At 42.4% G+C, this 20,507-nt stretch overlaps 1 protein-coding gene across 4 annotated transcripts in view; it reads right to left on the bottom strand.

Moving 5' to 3' along the window:
* The window catches only part of DIXDC1 (DIX domain containing 1), a 43,163-nt gene extending 22,940 nt beyond the window's left edge, over positions 1-20,223 (bottom strand). For 3 of the 4 annotated variants that reach the window (XM_086766331.1, XM_086766334.1, XM_086766333.1), the window contains exons 1-4: positions 16,657-16,827; positions 3,890-4,019; positions 2,726-2,851; positions 721-970 (exon numbers count right to left, since the gene is read on the bottom strand). In XM_086766331.1, the coding sequence (XP_086622457.1) occupies positions 721-970; positions 2,726-2,851; positions 3,890-4,019; positions 16,657-16,716 (566 nt within the window). In that variant the 5' untranslated portion in view covers positions 16,717-16,827. Of the gene's footprint in view, positions 1-720; positions 971-2,725; positions 2,852-3,889; positions 4,020-16,656; positions 16,828-20,107 lie in introns of those variants that run through there. The other variant, XM_086766332.1, reaches the window with a different exon arrangement.
* Between the last annotated feature and the right edge of the window lie 284 nt (positions 20,224-20,507).

Below are 20,507 nucleotides of genomic sequence, written 5' to 3'. Positions count from 1 at the left end.
AAATGTCATTATTATTATTATTATAATCCACATAGCACCTTTTGCAAATGTTAAATATGCTTTCCAGAATTACACATTTCTTCTGTACATGGACCATCTCCCTTCATTACCACCAGAACTCCTCCACTGACATGATAGGCTGTATCAGATGAGTGCACACAGCACTCCACAACTGCCTATATAGCAGTCAGTGTAACAGTGGGGTTAACAGCAACATAGAGGACAGAATGGACTTGTACAACAGGCTCAATGCCTCAATTCTGGAAGTAACTGCTCCCAGATCTGCAGTACCTGTAGTTAAGACCTTAGTCTCATTTCAGGTGAAACAAAAGTATCTCCAAGTAGACAGCACTAAGAAAGGGCACTGTTTACTATGAAATGGGGAAAATGAGGCAGCAGTGTTCCCTCTGGCTTGGTCATAAAAACCGTTCTTTGCCAACAAGATAACAGAGATCCAGCAGCTATTTTGCTGTAAAATATGCAAAGAACCTGGGATACCTACAGTCTTCATCATGAAGGAGCCAAGCTAGGACAGTACTCCCCTTTGTCAGGCCACTATCTATTTAAGTTTCAGTGAGACAGCTGCAGTTTGTCTGTGTTTGCACAACAGGAGAGCTACCTTATACCAGGAATTGTCAATATAAAGTTATCTATTTCAAAAAGAGTTGTGTCCATGTGCTAATAGGACCTGACCTCACGTAACCAGGGAAAACTCATTACCTCTGTCTGTGCCAGAAAACATCCCGGCCGGATTGCAAGACATCTTGACGAACATCTGCCAGAGCAGCCACAGCCCCTTGGGCCACTGCAGCAGCTGAGCGAGGCTTGTGACTGGCAGACGATGCTGACAAGCTCTTCCCCACCACGCCAGCTGGGTTATGATTCACTGCTCTCCCAGAGCCTGGTTTGAAATGAGCAGCTAAAGCCAGGATCAACCTCATGATAGATTTCAAGTTCCCATCAACAATATCTGCAAAATGCAAATAAAGCCAAGGACAATGCCATTAACATGAAGTTCCACCAGAGCTGTACCTGACCAACAAGCATGAATATAATTAAACCAAATGGGACCATGCCAGTAAACGACGACTACGCAAAAAGGACTGCATTACAGCACCGATGCTTAGCTCTGCTTGTTTTGTACAGAGCAGCAAACTGACTGCCACCTACAGATCACAAGTTTAAATGCTTTGAAGAGACCTGAGCCTTCCCTCTATGGCCATTTCCAGCTAACAATCCATTAGGCTACGTGACAGTACATGACAATTACTGAATGCTCACTGGAAGAGTACAGCAGTTACTGAAGACTACCACTGTACTAGCAGTCACTTCAATTAGAACACGGAATTTGCATTTTTTGTTTAATGCTGAAGACCTGAGAACAGCAATGTATTTCTTTAGCAATAGCATCCTGTACGATGAACTGTTTGTAGCACCTTGCAAATGTTAACTAGTCAGTTCTAATAATATCACACTTGGCATTTCCCCCAGCATACAGACTAGCTCAAACATACTGATCTCAAGCTCACTGCAGAGCCCTAGTCTGAAAGAATGGCTGATCAACACAACTTAGTCAACTGAGGTACTCAAAGCCCATTAAAACAATAGGAATAGGGTTTTCAAATATCAGAGGCAGCCAAAAAAAAAAAAACCAACAAAAAAACCCAAAACCTTAAGTGCTGGAGGCATGAAGGCTGGTTATTACTTGCTTTAATATCCAAAAAATTAGAAACAGCCAAAATAAGTCATGGTGACCTGTTACCTCAACATCATTCATTGAGAACATGAAGCCAAAAGTTTGTGTGAATCGTTTGAGACTAACTCAACATCAGAACTACGACCGGCGCTCTGGAGCATGTGTCCCAGAGTTGCATAGCTGTATCCTATCCTGTGACCACATGACATCATTTCATTGCACATCCAAGTTGATACCTTTGCTTATGTAAGACTTTACCAGTATTGCTATCATTTCTATAGTCGTGAGCCCACAAGATAACTTGCAACATTAGTGAAAGAAACAGTACAGCCTCCAATCTGCTAGTAGCAGTACTGTGGGAACAGTACTCATTAGTCTATAAATTCTAAGCTTCTCACCAAGGCCTAAAACCAACTACTTGTACTCTTCTGCTAACAACAAGGGTCATGCACTCCATTTCCAGCATTTTTTCCCTCTTTCTCACCCAAAGGGCCACAGACAATCAGAACTGTATCCTCTCCCAGGACAGTCAGCAAGCAATAAGGATGAGGGCCTGTCTTCTGCTCCACAGATCTACACACACTCCAGCAATCCTTGTGATACCTGACTAAACCATGCCATAGACATGTGATTTTGCATATTGGGTCTCCTTCATATTTACAGGCCACGTGAAACAGTATCACAGGCTTCCAGTGGATCAGAAATATTTTCTCATGTCTCATTTCACAGCAGGACATTTATATGTCCTTTTTGTGAAAGGTTCTGAGGCTGTATTCCTCATTACACCACTACTTAATCTTTTGATGGCCCAATAGCAGGAGAAAATGGACTCTTTTTTCTGTGCACTATGCTGCTACCAAAAGCAGTCAAGAATGCAGTATCATTCAACCCAAAACCTGTTTCTAAACCACAGGAGGGAAAAAACCAAAATCCCCCACCAACCAATCCATTATCTGATTGATATGAAACAATGATAGAAATAGGGCTTCAACAGACAGAATCATCTGTGGTGACTGCCAGGGCACATACCTTTTGCTGATGTCTGATGCATGCGGATCTTTTTTGATGCCACAAACTGTAAGACTTTCTCCACATTTTCCCTCATCTCCTGCTGGTTGGTGGGGTTGACTTGAATGCCATTCAACTTCTCACCAGCTAAAGGAGTGAAAAAAACTTTATTAGAAAAGAACTGAACTGCTTGGTGCTGTCAAAAGCATTGCTGTAGGTGTGGGGCCTGATCTTACATCTTGTCTGGGTAATGCAAGAGGAATGCATGGCTGCTTCTCCTGCTTATATGATATCCAGTAGCAGGAATAACTAGGTTGGAGACTGTATTGGGTTTGCGTGGCAAGGTTTTGGTAGCAGAGGGAGCTACAGAGGTGGTTCTGTGAGAAGATGCCAGAAGCTTCCCCTATGTCCCATATGGCCAGTGCCAGCTGGCTCTAAAGTGGACCTGCCACTGGCCAAAGCCAAGCCAACCAGACACTGTGATAGCATCTTTAGCGCCTGTGACACTGTGATAGCATATTTAAGAAGGGTGGAAAAAAACCTGTGCAGCAACAGCCAGAAGAGAGGAGTGAGAATATGCAAGAGAAACAACTCTGCAGACACCAAGGCCAGTGAAGAAGGAGGAAGAGAGAGTTCTCCAGGCAGAGATTCCCCTGCAGCCCGTGGTGCAGACTATGGTGAGGCAGGCTGTCTCCCTGCAGCCTGTAGAGGCCCATGGTGTAGTAGGTGGAGGTGCCCCAAAGGAGGCTGTGACTCCATGGGAAGCCCTGTGCTGCTCAGAGGGAAAAGGCAGAGAATTCAGGAGTGAAGTTGAGCTCAGGAAGAAGGGAGTATCTCAGCAGGCAGGTCACTCTTCAAAAAATGCCACACACTAACACCATTCCCCTACAATGTAAATAATTTCATTATTCCATTCCAGCCTTGTGGTAGTTAATATGATCCCTGAGAGGTTTCAGCACATCTGTTATAACTGTCTACTAAAACATAAGGACTCTAACAGAACTGCATTCACGATTTGCTTTATGGTTGTTTTCTTTTAAAGTCACTCCTTCCTCCCCCCTGCAGGGAGGGGGGAGTCATTAACATCTGCCAGTATATCTGACAAATGTCAGAGCCAAGGCCAGTCTCTTTTACACACGATCTAAAACTGCAAGATGAAAAATAGTGCCATATGGCATTACTGACCTACAATCTCAATGAGCAAAGCAAGAATGACTCCATCTCGGAGATCCTGTCTCAGGTCTTGGACTGGCTTTATTGCTGGCTTCTTCTTCAGTTGGGAATTCACCCAGGCCACATATGCCTGAAGTTGTTGCTGAAAATAGAAAACAAAATGTTTGCATGTCATTGCCATTTCAGGGGGAGGTTGCATAGCTCTTACTTCTCTTTCATCTTCACAGACCTTACTGTCTTTTGCCCTTGAAAACAAAACACCAACGGTCTCATCCCAAAACTTGCTAAACACTAACTGACATCATTGCACACTGTGGTGCCGCTTACTCCACACCAGGACAGAAGGGCAAGCAGGCAGCAGGACAGGACTCATGATCTAAGCAGAGCCCAGAAGAGAGCTTCACATTACATTTAATCTAGGTTGTTGCCAAACCAATGCTTCCATCCCCTCATTTTTGGTGCCAGAATTGGTTCACTCACAGCATTTAGTGTCCCACCTACACTATTTTGTTCCATATATCAAGAAAGTAGAAAACCGACTATGCAGAAGCAAGACACTCATATTTTACATTAAATTAAGCCATCTACCAAAGGAAACAACCAGGACAGATTTCCTGGAAGAGATAACAGCCTACCCCCTTAACACTCCCAGCATGGTTCATTTTTAACAGTTCATGCCATAGAGAAGAGACAACCTCTTGTACAGCACCCTTCCTCCATTTCCTTAGAGCTGTATCAGCCTTTCTAATAGCCCAGTTTCTGCTTCTGTCCATGTGGAACCTGGCTTGCCACAGCACTTGACACCTGCCAGACCTGCAGCACCAAGCAAGAAGCACTGCCTTTCCAGCAAGTCATACTAGATGCTGCTTCATATAGCTGTGCATGCTGCCACAAGGGGAAGACCAGGGAAACAAACTCAGGCTTCTGGTCAGTGTGAGGACCCATCTGGCATAAGTGGCTGAAAGGCAAAGAGTAGATTCACATGACCTTTCCCTTTCTGTTCCCCTCTCAGTAGCACTTCCACGGCTAACAGGAGTGCTGGTAGCACTGAAATCCCTTTGGGCAGGGCTGGTGTGGTACATGGAAGGTAAACAAACTGATCCATTTATGGGATTACCTCCCTTTTCACTAAGCTTCCCCTTATTCTGCCAGTGCAGCAGGTTTTAAGTCTCCATTCCATATTATCTCAGCAATGTCAATCAGAGTTTATGCTTTTACAGCCCATCAAAGTCACAATCTGATCACAGCTTCTCTCTTAATTATCCTGACATAGGAAATCCAATTTTAATCGCACCATGGTTTGGTCTGCTTGTTCAGAAAGGTGACTGGACCTGTATTCAATCAGTTCGGCTCACTCAGCACAGTTCAGCTGGAGAGCAGAACAGAAGAGATGGAGCTCGGGGGAGTGCCTGATGGCCTTCCAAAAAAAAAAAAAAAAAAAAAAGGAAGCAGAAATGGCAAATCTGATGCATGCTCACTGAAGCAGACTTTCTGCATGCTCTTCTTCTATAATGGCAATGATGCATGTCAGTTTTGCCTGCCTAATTTCAGAGGTCTTTATTTTCTATTTAATGCAACTGTGCACTATGGAGAATCAACAAGCCTTGACTTTCTCTCTCTCTCACACAAGTTTATGACCCTGTGCTGATTTTCAGAATAGCAGTGGTAACTCTTGCCAGCTGCATCAAGCACCCCAACTCTTGCAATTGTATTTTAACTGACTATGTGGGCACTGAGGTTGAATCTCATAACAGTCTAATGCTAGAGCCAGAGAAACTACAAGCCTTCTATTACACAGATTCAATAAAGCCTGAATTTATTCCAACAAGCACAAGAGAAAAGAGATAGGTTTGTTTATAGTAATACAGCATTGTTATAGAAATATCTAGATTCATAAATAAAGATGTACCAAATGAGGTACCTGAAAACTGCACCTGAAGTTCATGTAATTTCAGAAAATAATCTTATTAGTTGTGTTTACTACCTTGTTGTCATTTTTCAAATATTTTACAAAGTTTTAAACTGTTACATTGTTCCACAAAAGCACAGCCCCTTACAGCCTACAGAAGATTTGCAATTTTTTTTTATGAGTCCATATGGTTCTCCCATTCAGACACTTCTGTTTTAACTCAAAGGAAAACTAGACCCTTTCACTAAGCAATTTGTTTTCTCTTTCTCGGAACATTCTTCACGCATTTTTTTGGGGGGGCAAACTGTTAGTGTCTCTCTCTTAACAGCATGAGAGGGTAGACATTGTTATTATTAGAAAAAAGTCACTCCTAAATCCCAGGTGACTTACATTTTAAACAATGATTATTAAAAGGAGGATTTTGAGGCAATGGAATATGGATGCCACCATTATAAAGTAATTTCATACTAGTAGCTGCTGCAATACTGCAGACTTACATTTTGTTAGCAAACTTTCTTTGTTGTTTGGTTGGTTCTTTTTGCCTTTTTTCCCACTAAAGCATAATATTTTCCTGCAGAAGTTCAGACAGTTGGACTGATCAGCATTTCCTGATTTTGTATCCAAAACCTAGAAGAACTAATGACTTTAGCAAGAGATTTTGATTTCTGCAAAACTAAAAAACGCCTTAAGCTGCCACTTCTGGCAACTGAGGTGAGCCGGTGCCTGAACTTAGCAAGAAAATAACAGATATAAAAGTTTAGTGACCTAAAAATGGCTAAGTGGTGTTCAATGCATGAAGGGACAAAGGCCCCAAGCTGCTCCGCAGAAATCCCAATAGCAATTTTTAAACTCGTGAGTCAAAAATGCTTTGCTTCACCACTCTCTGTGGCTTCCCCATCAGCTGGCATGAACTGGGCAATAACAAGGCCTTCATGGGCCATAATTTAAAGCCCTACACCTCCAACACAAGGACAAGGCCTTGATCCACAGCCACAGACTCAGTGTAATAAATCAGACCCATAAAACATTAAAAAACTTGTTTCACTCCTTCTGAATTAGTGTCCTCCAAAACCCAAGACAGCTATGTCTATTCACAAGAAAACAGCCCTAAGTACTACCACAGCAATATGATCTGCTACTTGGATGGACATCATTTGTGGCATCTATTCTGAAAAGTACTCCAGGTATCATCTTCCAGCACAGAAAAAAACCAAAGATTTGCTATTTCTGCCATGAGAATACCAGCTCTACACAGCCTATTCCACCCCACAAAAATACTCCCTAACCCCATGCTTGTCATTTGTCCACAGAAATACACCAAAAACACATTCTCCATCAGCATTTGTGACTGCAGGCATCCTAGCTCAAATGATACATGTGCCCCATCCCGTCTCACATAGGTCTCAGCTCTTTCTTAGTCAACAAGACTCCAAGGAGGAGAGAAAGGAGGTTGGGAACAAACAAGGAGGTGGATGATATCTCAAAAGTACTCCTCATTTCTTTTTCCAAGGCTGTCCTCCCTGTGCTTTTACACTGCTTCCTGACAACAGAGTAGGGCATTACATTTTGTGCCTTCTAAATAATTAGCAAAAAGAGACGCTAACCCCAGAGGAAGAGCAGACAGGAGAACACAACCCAGACTGAGTAAATTATTCATAGCAAGCCTTTGTGCCTAGGAGGCTGGACCCAGTAGCCACCGAAACTTGCTCAGGTATCCTGCTCTGACCGCTGCTAAAATTCTTAGCACTCCTCTAGTTCAACTTTTGTCTTTCAAATTGATGGGAAAGATCCCATGGGACCTATTACACCAATTCCTATGATGCTGTAACTATGCTGCTACAGCTTCCTACAGAACATCCAGCCTTCACAGGACTGAGCAAATCCCTAGAGCTTCCCTTGCTGGTTTGTAATCTGGTATGGCTGACAGCTACATCCAAGAGCAATGAGAGAGGGAACAGCTATTGTTTTACCTAGCTCGTCCTCTTCCTTCATAATAATTGAATAATTCTTCCTTCAACCACTGACCACTTAGGAGTTTTCTGCTTCTCGCTGCATTTTGTTTTGAGCTTCTGTTCAGCCAAATCTTAGACTTCACACTGCTCTATTCCTGCACCGGTTATTTCTTTCAAAACCAGGGTTTTCAAAAGAAAAACATATCGGCATAGTCTAAGATCTACTATGCAGAGCACATGTTACTAGGATTATGACAGAGTTAAACTTAATCCTATTTATGTTAACACAGCTTTGTGTTCCAAAAAAAGGCCACGTTTGCCTGTACTTTTCAATGGGAAGACTAGCTCCCTTACCTGAAGGAAGTTGGAGCCCTGATTGCTTCAGCCCCTAGGCAGATCATTGTAGAGTGTTTATATCCAAGTCACTCTGGAAGCCTTAAAAGACTTTGCAGGGCAAAAGATTTTTAAAGCAAGGTACTAGAAGCCACCTGAAGTTGTAAGGAATTTCCCAACTTGCAGGCACATCTGCTGGCAAATTACAGGTTAGCACTTCAGCAAGTAAAACACACCCCAGAGCAGGATTCTACTTCTGATCACTTATCCAGCACATACCTCCAACCTACTGGCTATAGGAAAACAGCAGTAGAGGTCAGGAGCATATATCTTTGTGCTTTCAATTGACAGCCAATGCTACGCAGGAGGAAAATGCCCTTCCAGGGTCAGCACATTTTTCTCAGCAGTGGTAATCCCTTACTGATAATTACAATTAAGTGTCATTATCTAGTATTTTCCACAGGTGGAAGAAAAGCAGCAGCTCTATTGCAAATCTCCTGCTGGTTGTAGATGTCCTTGCTATTCTCATTTAACCAGTGCAATTCACCACCTGCTGCTTAGGGCTCAAGTTTCTCCCCTCTCAACCATCAATCAGTCCAGTCTGCCTGACAGTAAATATACGTAAATCACAATGCCTCGATATGCTACTCTGTCCTTTATTATCAGTGCCATCTACATTACACTGTATAAGTTTAATTTTTACCTCCTTTGAGACTAGAGTATTGCACATTTTGAAGTTAGCCAAATCTTCTTTCATGGACAAAATCATTCTTTAGCAGGCAGATGCCTTCAGGAGGGCCTGACCTCCTTGCTATCTTGTTACAGTAGACTCCTGTAACACTCTCTGCTTCTAGGAAAATATGACTTTTCTGTGTTCATTTGATGACTTTGAATCTATCCTTATTGTTAGATTTAGGGAATCAGCCTGGAAGAAAAATGTTTCTCATGTTTGCTCTGCTTTTCCTTTATACCCCTTGGACACTGCCCAAGCACCAGGTTTAACAAGGACAATAATAACAGCCCTCATGCTATGAAGTTGGTCCCAGTATGAAAGGCATTTAGTGTCCTGTCTGTTCAGAGCACTGAACCAAACGTCTGCAACAGCAAAACTCAAAGGCTAGCCTAATTGCATCAGGATGTAATGTTTAAGGTCTTGTATGATTTCTAAGCTTTCTGACATTACCTTAATTAGATGGGAACTGTAATTTTCCATCCAGTGTTCCTCCAGTTTGATTTTCTTGTTGCTTTTGTTTGAGAAGGCCTTTGTAGAAGCAGAAAATAAAAACTCACAAGCAAAGAAAACATTTATCTCTGCTCTCAAAGGGAGCAGAAGATTTTGTTTTTCTCAAAATTGCTGCGTACATGTGATTCAGGTTGTTCAATGTACTGACATAGCTCCTGATGAAAACCACCTAATTATGACCAGAGTGATGCCAGAATGACCATAAGCACCCACAGGACTCCTCTTTCACAAAACTCTTACTTTAAAGAAGGTGGTGTAATTTCATTCAAAATAACTTCTGGTCTGATGTGTATTTTCCAAACCTTCTATAAACAGCCTGTCTCAAGCACAGAAGATGACTTAGTACAGTGATATAGTTTGGAAAAAGAGGCACCTAAGCAATCTGGTGCACACCAGGAGACAGAAATAGCGTGTTAGCTGCAAAAGACCACGAACTGCTTAACCCTTCACCCATATCTGTGTGAAAACACCGACATTTCCAAGACCCTAACATGTCTGCACAAGGATTTTTCACTGATTTGCTCAGACCCAGAAAGAAGGATTATCCTGAAGTCTCAATTAAATTCTAGCCATCACATGTTTTCTTTCACTTCTAAGGTCAATCTCAAAGACTCAAGCAGCACAGACCTTTGGGAGGAGCAACCCAACCATGCCCTTAACCTGTGCTATGTTCTAGGCACACTCAGCTGGATTTTCGTTGTCTTAACATAAGCCGTTTTTTCAGTTCAGTGAATTCACCTCAAGAAGTAGCCACCTGTTTCTCTAGCCAGATTCAAGAATATAAAGGCCAGTCTTCTGCTTTCTGATCTCTTCATCCAGACAACATTTTTAAAACTGCTGAGTCTGACCACCATTCATCAACTGCTCAAGTTTGTGCAAAGATTTTAGAAAGCAAGTGCCTGCAACTTTAGAAGGCTTTGGCCAGATCTTTAGAAATACTTTAGAGAGACTCCTGCCATCCTGAGTGTTCAGAAGAAATATAAAGAATTAAATCCTCCTCTCTATACACAGCTTCCTAAACACAGATCTTGACAGGATCTGATTCTGCCCTTCATTCAGAATGTCAGGATGGGGAGAACACCGTCTTCATCTCCAGAGAGAGAAGAGCAGCAGTCTTTGCTCAAATCATGGCAGTACTGCTGGGTTGAAATGACAGCTGCCTGTAGCAACCTGGCTAAACTACCACTTGTTACTGAGAGGGGAACAGGTGTCTGGTCTACTAAGAGATGCACCTCACTGGCAGACATTCAGATGCCAGCTCAAGTGCTAGAAGGTCTGTGAAGGATGAAGTTTAGAGCTCAAGGTGTATTTCACATGTTGACTGAATGCAAACAATAGCAAGAATTTCCAGAGTGCCCAGCTACCCAGCAGGATACGTAATTTTTGCCTGCAAAGTTTTCCACAGCTTTCACAGTCCTTTACCCATTAACAGAAAGAGCTTAAGTGTTGAACAGCAAGGCCCAATTCCATTCAAACTGCCTGAATTCTTTCCACCATTTTTATTTTTACTTCTTGTTGCACAGTCAATAGCTGTCATGCTCCATTCCAGAGACGTAACAACCTTCAGTACAGGATGAAGTAATTCTTACCTGTCCTATATATGCTGGTATTTTATTCATTTAGTGTTCCATTTTAGAATCCATTTGGAAGAGCTTAGTAAATGCAAATGTAGGATCTCTTTAAACAGCTCATGAAGCCAGCAGCACCACTCACATCTGAAAGACAGTTATGCTCAGTAGTCTGTTGCAACTTAATAAGAACTATCCTTTGTTGCAACCTAATAATAACTAAACTTCAGTCTCCTCCCAATAAAGTGGGCCTAGGTGGGCAAATGGCAAGAAATGCATGTCTGACAGCCTTTTATCTCTATAGAACCAAAGAGCTATTTAATTTGTGCAGAACAAAAGCCTGATGATTCAATTTTTCATTTTAATATAAGAAACTTTTTCCTTCTATTAATCTTTTGCCAAGATACATCCTTGCTGTCAGACACGAATCTCACTTGTGACACCCATCTGCCAGACAAGGGTATTTTTGTGAGTGGCATCCAAGTGAGCTTTCTTCAAACATTAATTTTGCCTGTCACTTTCATAATACCACACACAAGCGTTCTCCCTGTAATTAATCTGTTTTCTACCTATACCTCCTTAATTCCAATTTCCTGTTTGTAAAAATCCTAGGATTACTCACTATACCTTCCACACCCCCCATGGCAGTTCTGTGCACCCTTTTTGTGTTCTGAAATCTGAAGATGATATCCGTTCCTCAAACAAACTCACTATTATTGCAGGCAGCAATTACTCCAGAAGACTACCAGAGAAAAAGTTGTGTAAAATGAATCTTTCTAGGATGTATTCCTTTGAATCAACAGTCAGACATCCTCGCCCCAAAATGTCACTGCCAATTGAAGCCAGGTTGTGCTTTAGGAAGCACTAATTACTGGCACTTTTGCAAGATGTTTTAGTGCCTCTGCATTTTCCCCAATCTGATATTTTAAGGCGCTTTTCTCACACTGGCAGTGTTTCTACGCAAGCATACAGGCAAAAAACTGAGCTACAATAGATCTTTTACTGTAAACTGCCAGTACTTTGGAGCACATGATTCACCCTGAATTATCAAATGGTTCCACTACACCCAAACAGAGTCTAAGGGCTGTCAAAACAAGTTGCACGGAGACATTCCCTGATGCTTCAGGAAAGAAAAGGAGCATTGTTCCTCATTTAGCAGAATGCAGTCACTAGTCCTGTACAGACAGGGAAAAGAAGCTTTGTGAAGGGACTGAGCAAACAGTATGACTGAACACTGCTTTTTGCAGGCAAGAACCTTTCATATGAAGAAAAGGGGAACAGACACCCAGGGCGGTTGCCTGGTCCAGGGGCTCTAAAGGCACACTTAGGACAGATTCTGTTCCTCACTCTGCCAGTGACTTGCTGTGAATTTGCCAGCCTGCTTTACCTCTGTGTGGCTCTGTTTCTAGCTATAAAACAGCTGTACTAATTTTTATATTCCTTGTAAAATGCTTTGATAAACAATGATTCTTTGACTGTTACTGTGCAAACGCACTGTAATACACCCTGCGAAAGGACAGACACTGCTGTGCAATCAAGTAACAGCCTGGCTTAGACATACATTGAATCCTAACTGCTCAACCCCTAATCCTATATAACAACAAATACATCCTTCCCTTGCTGGCAGTCCTATTGCTGGCCAGGCACAAGGGCTCTGGGAAAAATTGATAAGAATTCCTGCTAGAGCAAGCAGTTGTCTGCTAAAGAACATTTCCATGTAAACCTAGATGTGGGAAGCCCCAGCTATGTTTTCTGATGTCTGTACTTGAGGCTTAGCAGAATTGCAACGCAGCAGCTGCCCAGTCTCTTCCGGACCAGACAGGCAACCTGGCAAGGTTCAGGTGGTTCTTCAGATCCCAGCCTTTCTCACTCTGGCCAAGGCTTAAACAAGTATGCCTGACTATCCCATGGCTTTAACAGTGTAGTGTGGATGTAAAATACTAGTGGACTCATACCAAAACAAAGCTGATGTGAAATGAGACTTGGTCCTATTATGTGGAAAACAGCAGCATTTGGTGAAACTCAGGCTCTGAGGGACTCAGTACTACAGGGAGCATTTAGTTACGGGCTGGTCCTAATGGGCTGAACTGGAAGAGGGAAACTGGAGTCAAAACAGCTCTCTTCATAATAAATCCTATTAGCTATAAATAGCACGCATTGCAAGGAGAGGGTGAGTGCAAGTTTCTTCTGCTAAGATTGCAGTAGCAGAGACATTTTTATCACAGATCACACATGTTACACCAAGGGAAACAGAACAGCTGCCAGAACAAGCCAGTAGCAAGTCTATACTGCCAGAAAATTACTTCAACCAGAAAAGCAAACAAAAATCAAACCCAGGTCATTTCCCACAGCAACGATTCAGATCTCCCAAATAGGATGCCATCTAATCACCTCAAGTCTACCAACAGACATAGCGAATCTCAATGAGTGAGGGAGAGACACTGTATGTGTGGGAAATCCAGGAAATACCAAACACAGATGCCGCTTAGCTAAGAACCCGCTACTTGAGGAAAAATATTACCTGAAGCACTGGGTGAGGGGTCAGGCAATGAGCAGCCTACTAGGGAGAGAACCCAGAGCCCTACCTGCACTGCACCACTTCCGGCATGCATACCACTGGGGAGAAGCAGTTCTCGCATAGCAAAATGTGCAGGTATTTCCCCACATAGACAGAGCCCTATGTGGTAATCTTGCATTCGCTTTGCTGCTGTTGGGAGACCCTGATTTCAAAACAACCTCTGCTTAGACTCTGAAAAATTCACTGCCATTTCACTCTCTGGAGAGGAGCCAATCCCAGGCCTGTTGTTCAACTTAATCTCAGAGGGAAAAAATAGCTGTTTCAAATGACTCATCGCACACAGGCAACTACATAATTAAGACTGCCACAGGAAATGATCTTCCAACTTGAGAAAGACAAGGTGTATTATTGTTAAAATACAGAAACATTAATGTACCGGAGCTGTCATTTCTGATACATTTCTGTGTGCCCCATCTGTTTCAAAGAAGTGTGAGTGTATATCTCAAATACACTGCATTTTCTCAAGGAGAGAAAACAAGCTCAGACCACATGGTCAGAGTCACTGCAGAGGAGACCCTGCACTCTCTATTTCCTTGCATTAAAAACTACTGCTTTTAGCAGCTATGCATTCCCGTGCCACCATCCAGCTGTGGGATTTAATTATTCAGCTGCCTCAGAGTAGGATAAGTCTCAATAAAACAGCAGGGAAACACCTTGAAGGCAGAGTAGTCCATTAATGAGAGAGGGACAGGAGTTGCTTGATGCTCACAGGGAAGTTCACTGCATTTCAACATTAAACAGAAGTCATCCTGCTTTAGATGTCCGCAGGTGACACTGTCCACAACATATTTTGGCCAGGGACTCTGAAAGGGAAGGGAAGTACACGGGCCTGAACTTGCAATTTACAGAGCCCCTTTAGCAATCTGTGATTAATTCCATCATGGAGAAACATGAGTCTAACATGATCTTTGAAGCAGAACAGGCATTAGCTGCAGAACGGACAACTATGCTGCATTCTCCATCCCCACTCAGGAGATAATGAGGCTGATGAGGTGGCTCTCAGCCAGCAGGATGGACAGAGAGAGAAAATGCAAAGGAACAAAAGAAATTTGTGTGTAGCATCTTGGCTGTGTTGGGTAACTTTCCAGGCATGGATTATTTACCAAGGGTGCAAAATAGACACAACCAACCAATATCCCTAGAGAAACTGCCCTCCAGGTTCCAAGCATGTCTAGGGTTGCATTTGAGCTCTACAGATGCGCCTAGGAGCTTGCTAGCAACGTACTTGCATATGTTAATACACAGATTTGGAAAGTACATCCTTGTATTTCAAGGTATCTAGTCATCAAAAGAGCCACCTGGCCAGAAAAGATGCTCTATCAAAAGAACAGACACTGAATTAGCAAGGCAATTCCTGCAATTCTCCAATTCACTGCGTGTGTTAAATTAAGTCTGACTTTTTCTCTTGAATCTGTTTTTATACCCAAACATCAGGTTTAGTAGCCACTCACAGCCTTCTAACATCAGAGTGCTGTGTTGGGATTAGACACCCTGGGACACTCTTTCACATTCAGGGACTTCTAGGAATAAGCACCTAAGGTACAAAGAGATAGGGGAGGAAGTACAGTTGGTGGATCAAAACAGAAGGCATAGAATTACAGGTTTTCTAGCTCATTTCCAACTGTGTCCGTGATGTGATGCATGTCCTTGGCAAGTCACTTAACCTCTCTGTACCATAGGTTCTGCACTTGCAAAATTGATTTTAATTTTATTTTTGTTCTAATGTGAAGTGTGTGATGTGGCAGAGAGATCCCAAGTGGGAGACTTGAAAGTGAATCTCTTTTTATGGTGGGAGAGGGACTTTTTTCCACAGCTGAGCAGTCTGTGGGTAAAACCAGACAGTTAGAGTGGGGCTAGCACTGAATGTAGAACTGTTCTTTGCTTCCATTATTAATTATATTATTAACATACAGGTTCCTATTAGCTTACACCAGAGAAGGATCTGCTGCTCTTGAGCACAGGAAGTGTAAGGTTGATCTAAAGCAATACCTTTGCTAGCTAAAAATGATACTACCCTGTGGAGGAGGGAACGGAGTATTTACACAGTTACGCAGAGCAATTAAAGGAGACCTGTGGATGGCATGAAGCTGTGAGGCTCAAGTTTCATACCCAGTTTGTTTTCCCCAGTTTGTGATAACTGGTGCTGTTAAGCCCAGGAGAGATGATATTCATTTTTTTTGGGTGAAGAATGGAGTATGGGGGCAGAACAGTCAGGTGGGAGCTGAGTTTTGCAAGGATGAGGAACCACTAAACACAAACAAAAATAAGCTATGCGCTCTAAGAAAGAATAAAACACAACGAGATACTGTTCCTGCCATCAGGTGATAGTCTCTTGGGCAACCACTGTTTGGTTTCAGCACAAGCCCCCACAATTTTCCTTCCTTTTCAGCTTACAGACAGGAAATCATGCTCCAGCATGGTCTGCATGATGCACAGCCAGGCAGTGGCTGCCCTGGCATTTTGTATTGAGTCCACAGAGATTCCAACAGAACTATTTTTTTCTGCGCCCTAAAGAGGGAAGCCGACAGCAATCCGCACTCCCCATGCAATTACAAGATTCCTATCTCTGGAATTTCTTGGTACTTCTCACTCCTTATTTAATGATTTATTAGTCCCCCTAACAGCAGAATAAGCAGATAAAGAACACTTTTCAAATTATATTTTCCTGACCGAGATGAATATCAGTCCCCTAGAGATTCAACTTACAGAACAAGATGGGGAAAAAAACAGCCAGCCTGCCCTTTGTCAGCCTCTCCCAAGAAATGTGTGTCCACAAAGCAGATTTACAGGCTTTCCAACAGCTTTCAGACATCGAGACTTCATGTACTCAGGAGAGGAGTCAGTTCTATAAAATAAACTGTGCTGCCTAACGTTGCTGTAGTTTATATTATTTACTAGTACAACAGTAAAGCGCTGCAAAGAGAATAAAAACTCGGAGCTAAAAACACCAGATGTAAAACGGCCATAAACTCTTAAAAAAACTATTGCTGATTTGCAGATCCCTGGCTGAGCTTCCCACTGTGCTCTGCTGTTAGTAAGCACCTCTTGCACCCTGAAATCTTTCTCATTTTTCTCCTTTTCTGTTCCTCACAGCACTCAGAGCACTGGGGGACATAACAGTCCCTGAGATACTGCACAAAAGCATGCTGCCTTGCCCCGGAAAGGTCTGTGTATGAGACTTGCGACATGCATTTACCTCTGTGAAGCCCTCCTGAAGAATATCCAGTAAATTCCCCCTGGCCAAACAAGCGAGCATTCTCCGCGAGCCCACCGACGGGCGAGGGTCTCAGAGGACACAGGGCAGATCCTCCAGCTCTGGGCACGACCTCTTCCTCCTCCTCCCAAAGACAAAGACTTGGAGCTCATCAGGAACCGCATTCATAGTCCCATATGTGCAGCCCGTTACTGCACACAGATAGTTGAGCCGAAGTCAAGCGTTGCACTGGGCATGCTCGAGAGGGAGCTGCTGGGGGAGTAGCGGGAGAGATGTCATACGGTTCCTATAGAAACGCTTCAGCTTACAAGATGCAGGCCCAGGACTGAGTTGGGGAAACATCTGAAACCCATTTCCAGCAGTCGCACTCACACGAAACCTGCTGCATAAAAGAGATTTTCAAACCCACCAAACACAGCAAGCCCTGTATGGTGTAGGGGCAGGGAGAGAGTCAAAGAATGGCACATAGCAGATGCCTTGCTTAGCTGGAAAAGCAAAAGGAAAGATTGTAAGAGCTGCCAGCTTTAACTCTCAGCAATCATTCTGCATCCCCGAAGGAACAGCAGTGTTGCCAGCAACCAGAGACAGGAAGCTGCAAACCAGGCCACAGCAGAGCTATTAACGTCTGCACAGTACGTGGTTCTGCTCTAGCTGCCCTGGCAATGAAGTCGAAAGCAGAAAAAAGACAGAAAATTTTCAAACTAGAATTAAATACAATCCCCAGCAAATTTTCTAAATCAATAATAAGTGCATTCATTCCAGAAACAAGTATCACATATCTCCAGGCAATCTCCCAAACTTCATATCACCTTACAGGAAATGCTCAGGAAAAAAGAGTTAAGAAACGTCTCAGAATGGATGAAGGAAGACACCTTCTACCAGGGGGTCTGGCTGACAGTCCACAGAGCCATGCTGCAACTACTGCCCAGTGCTATCAGACTGTGCCTTCAGATTTCAAAATATCTGGCCAAACATTTTTAAGTGAGACATACATTTAAAAACAAACATGCTTTTCTGCCTAAGCATTGAAGCATCTGGAGGAAAACACAATTGCACATTTTTACCATTTTACCCCGTCGCATATGGAGATTCAGCTAAAATACAGAACGACAAGCAACAGGTAATTTCCCTCTCTAACCAACCCAAGTCACCCAAAAAGCCACGCCTCTATGACGTAAGTTTTAAATGTTTTATTCATGTTTGCCTTCTCCACTTTTCATAACTCAGTGGGAACTGAGATTTTTATGCTTTCATTGATTTTAATATCACCTCTATTAAGCAAAACAACAGATTACTGCAAGGCTTTGCATAAAGTCTTTTGAGCTGGCAATGCTGTGGTTAGTACCTTGACCCAGTTTACTTTTGAGACTTACAATGCCATTAAACAGACAGCAATAAATGTTTATCCCCAAGTTTCTGATGCAGTCAACTAGCTTATGCCTTTGACATTTCAATAAAATTTCACAGAAAAACTGAATAAGTCATTTCCCTATCAGACACAAACTGACATTAAAAAAACCACCGAAACCCAACAACCACAAAACACACCCTGAGCCTTTTCTGTGGACTCTATAATGCTATTCTTGACTAATAATCTCTCTAAGAAAAAGTTACATTATTAGCTGGTTTTCAGTGCTACATAGTAAACATACATTCAGAGACGACTTCTAATATTAATAGGTAAGGATGCTGAGGTCATCCCTTTCCTATACCACTTCAGTTTCTGGAATAAAGAAAATTAACTCCAGATGTACTGAAGTAAAATCAAATGCACTCTGAATGCAAAGAGAGTTTGCAGATGTTTTTATATTTTGTTTTTATATTTTGTTTTATTAATTTGACAGCAAATTAACTATTTTATGCTCATAATCCCTACAAGCTCTAGATATTTACCCTTATCCTTTGAGGAGCAGAGAAGCCAAAGGCAGACAGTCACTAGCCACAGACTTTATACTATAGACATAACCCAAATTTACAGGATTAAAAAAATAAATAAAAGTAAGAATAAAGAGATAATCTGTTCAAACAGCATAGAAATGCAATGCACAAAGAGGATTTAAATGTAAAATGGACTGTAAAATCATGATAACATGATACACTGAGAACACCAGTTCGTTTATCATGGTCCACCTCAGTGGCATTTAGTAGCTGTCCTGTTGCATTAGTGACAGGCAACAATGAGGCCCTTCAACACTTGTATTCCATCCATAAGGACTACAACACATTTGGGCAACAGCAGGCTATAGAGACTGAGATTGCAACCTGCATTTGCCCATAGAGCTTGTAAGCTGGAACTGAAGTCTAAAATTCAAGTGGTCACTTTCAGTCCCATATCACTGTCACAGAGCTTCTATCTACTACACCACCAACACAGCAAAACGCAAATGTTCTCATTATATGTGCCAGGTTCAGGTACAGGCCTGCTCGCAGTACATTTTCCATGAGAGATTTTGTCCTCAAAGATTTGCTTCTAGATGGGGTTTCTTGTCTTTGGAACAGAACTGCCTCGCTCTGAGAATATGAATGTCAAGAGAATAGAAACTAGGCCATTTCTGATGGTCAGACTGAGAGGCAGAGCATGCTGAGCCATTCTTCTGTTTATTGTGGAAACCCAAATGCATCTTGGGTGTATGTGTTTGCTGCAAATATATTTTAAAAATTAAATGTTAGTACTCCCATCTTTGTGTTTCACTCTTAAATTGCAAGCTTCTTGTAGCAGGAATCATATTTTTCTGTCCATTTTAGAAGATCATAATATATATCTTTGAATGTTATCTTTGCAAGAGGCAAACAAAACAGCCTCTCACTAAAACTAATGCTTCATAATTCTCTCTGAAAATTATTCCAAAATTAAAGGCACGAGGCAATAATAGCAAAAGCATGTCTGCACCAACTGTTCCTGGACAGTGACCTTCAAAACAAACATGTACGATGGCAGTTTGGTTGGTGGCATTGCCCTCTCCTGGCCAGTTTCAGCATAACCCTAACCCCTGTACTTGCCCCTGTTGAATTCCGGGAAGGTGCATGACAAAGCCCCGTTTAAGCTTAATTTCCTGTTGTGATGAGACTGTGTCGTGTCACAGCAGCGTCACCAGTATCAACACATAAGCTTTCCTTCAAGACTTCTATACAAGGATTTTAAGGCACTTATCAACATTCTCTGATTGTTTCTCTTATCGGCTCTTAAGAAAGAGAGAAAGATCAATGGCCACACTTCAGCTCTTGGTAATAAAATTTTAGTTGGGGAAATAAAAGCAAGTGAAGCTGATTCAGAGACAAAAGCTATGAGGCTTGTGTGGTCATGACTGCAGTGATAGCAAAAAGAGCTGCCTAATGCAACTAATGTATTTGTGTCACTGAGTGTCCCCTCCCAACCTCCCCATCAAGTGTCCAAAACAGAGGTCGGACACAAAAAGGACTCCTGGAAACTCACGGAGGATGCCGCAGGCTGTGATGTATCTCGGGGCACTGTGTCCACCAGAGTTCCCATGCTGGATGCCACAGCTCAGATCAGTGCCAAGGGGAAGGTACCAGCACTCCTTCCCCCTTGAAGCCTGAGGGGGAGAAGCAAATGTATTAAACACAAAGGAAAGTATTTTCCTAGAGGGTGAACAGGCTTACCAATGAAATGTCTGAATATAACCAAAACAAAGGAGGAAAGTTGCCATCTTCTTTCATTGCCTACAGAAAATATATTTAGGGGCTACAGTCTTAGGGAAATTTACACTTTTTTTTTTTTCTTCGACATATATAGTGGACAGAATTCCCCTGAAACACATGTAAAAGAAGATTCCTGATTACATTGGCATATCTCCTCCCATTTGTGGAGTCGG

The sequence above is a fragment of the Chlamydotis macqueenii genome, chromosome 24 (assembly GCF_036417535.1).
Source record: "Chlamydotis macqueenii isolate bChlMac1 chromosome 24, bChlMac1.mat, whole genome shotgun sequence".
NCBI classification, from domain to species: domain Eukaryota; kingdom Metazoa; phylum Chordata; class Aves; order Otidiformes; family Otididae; genus Chlamydotis; species Chlamydotis macqueenii.
Note: the sequence above shows the minus strand (reverse complement) of the source record. Positions and strands in the feature narration are given on the sequence as shown.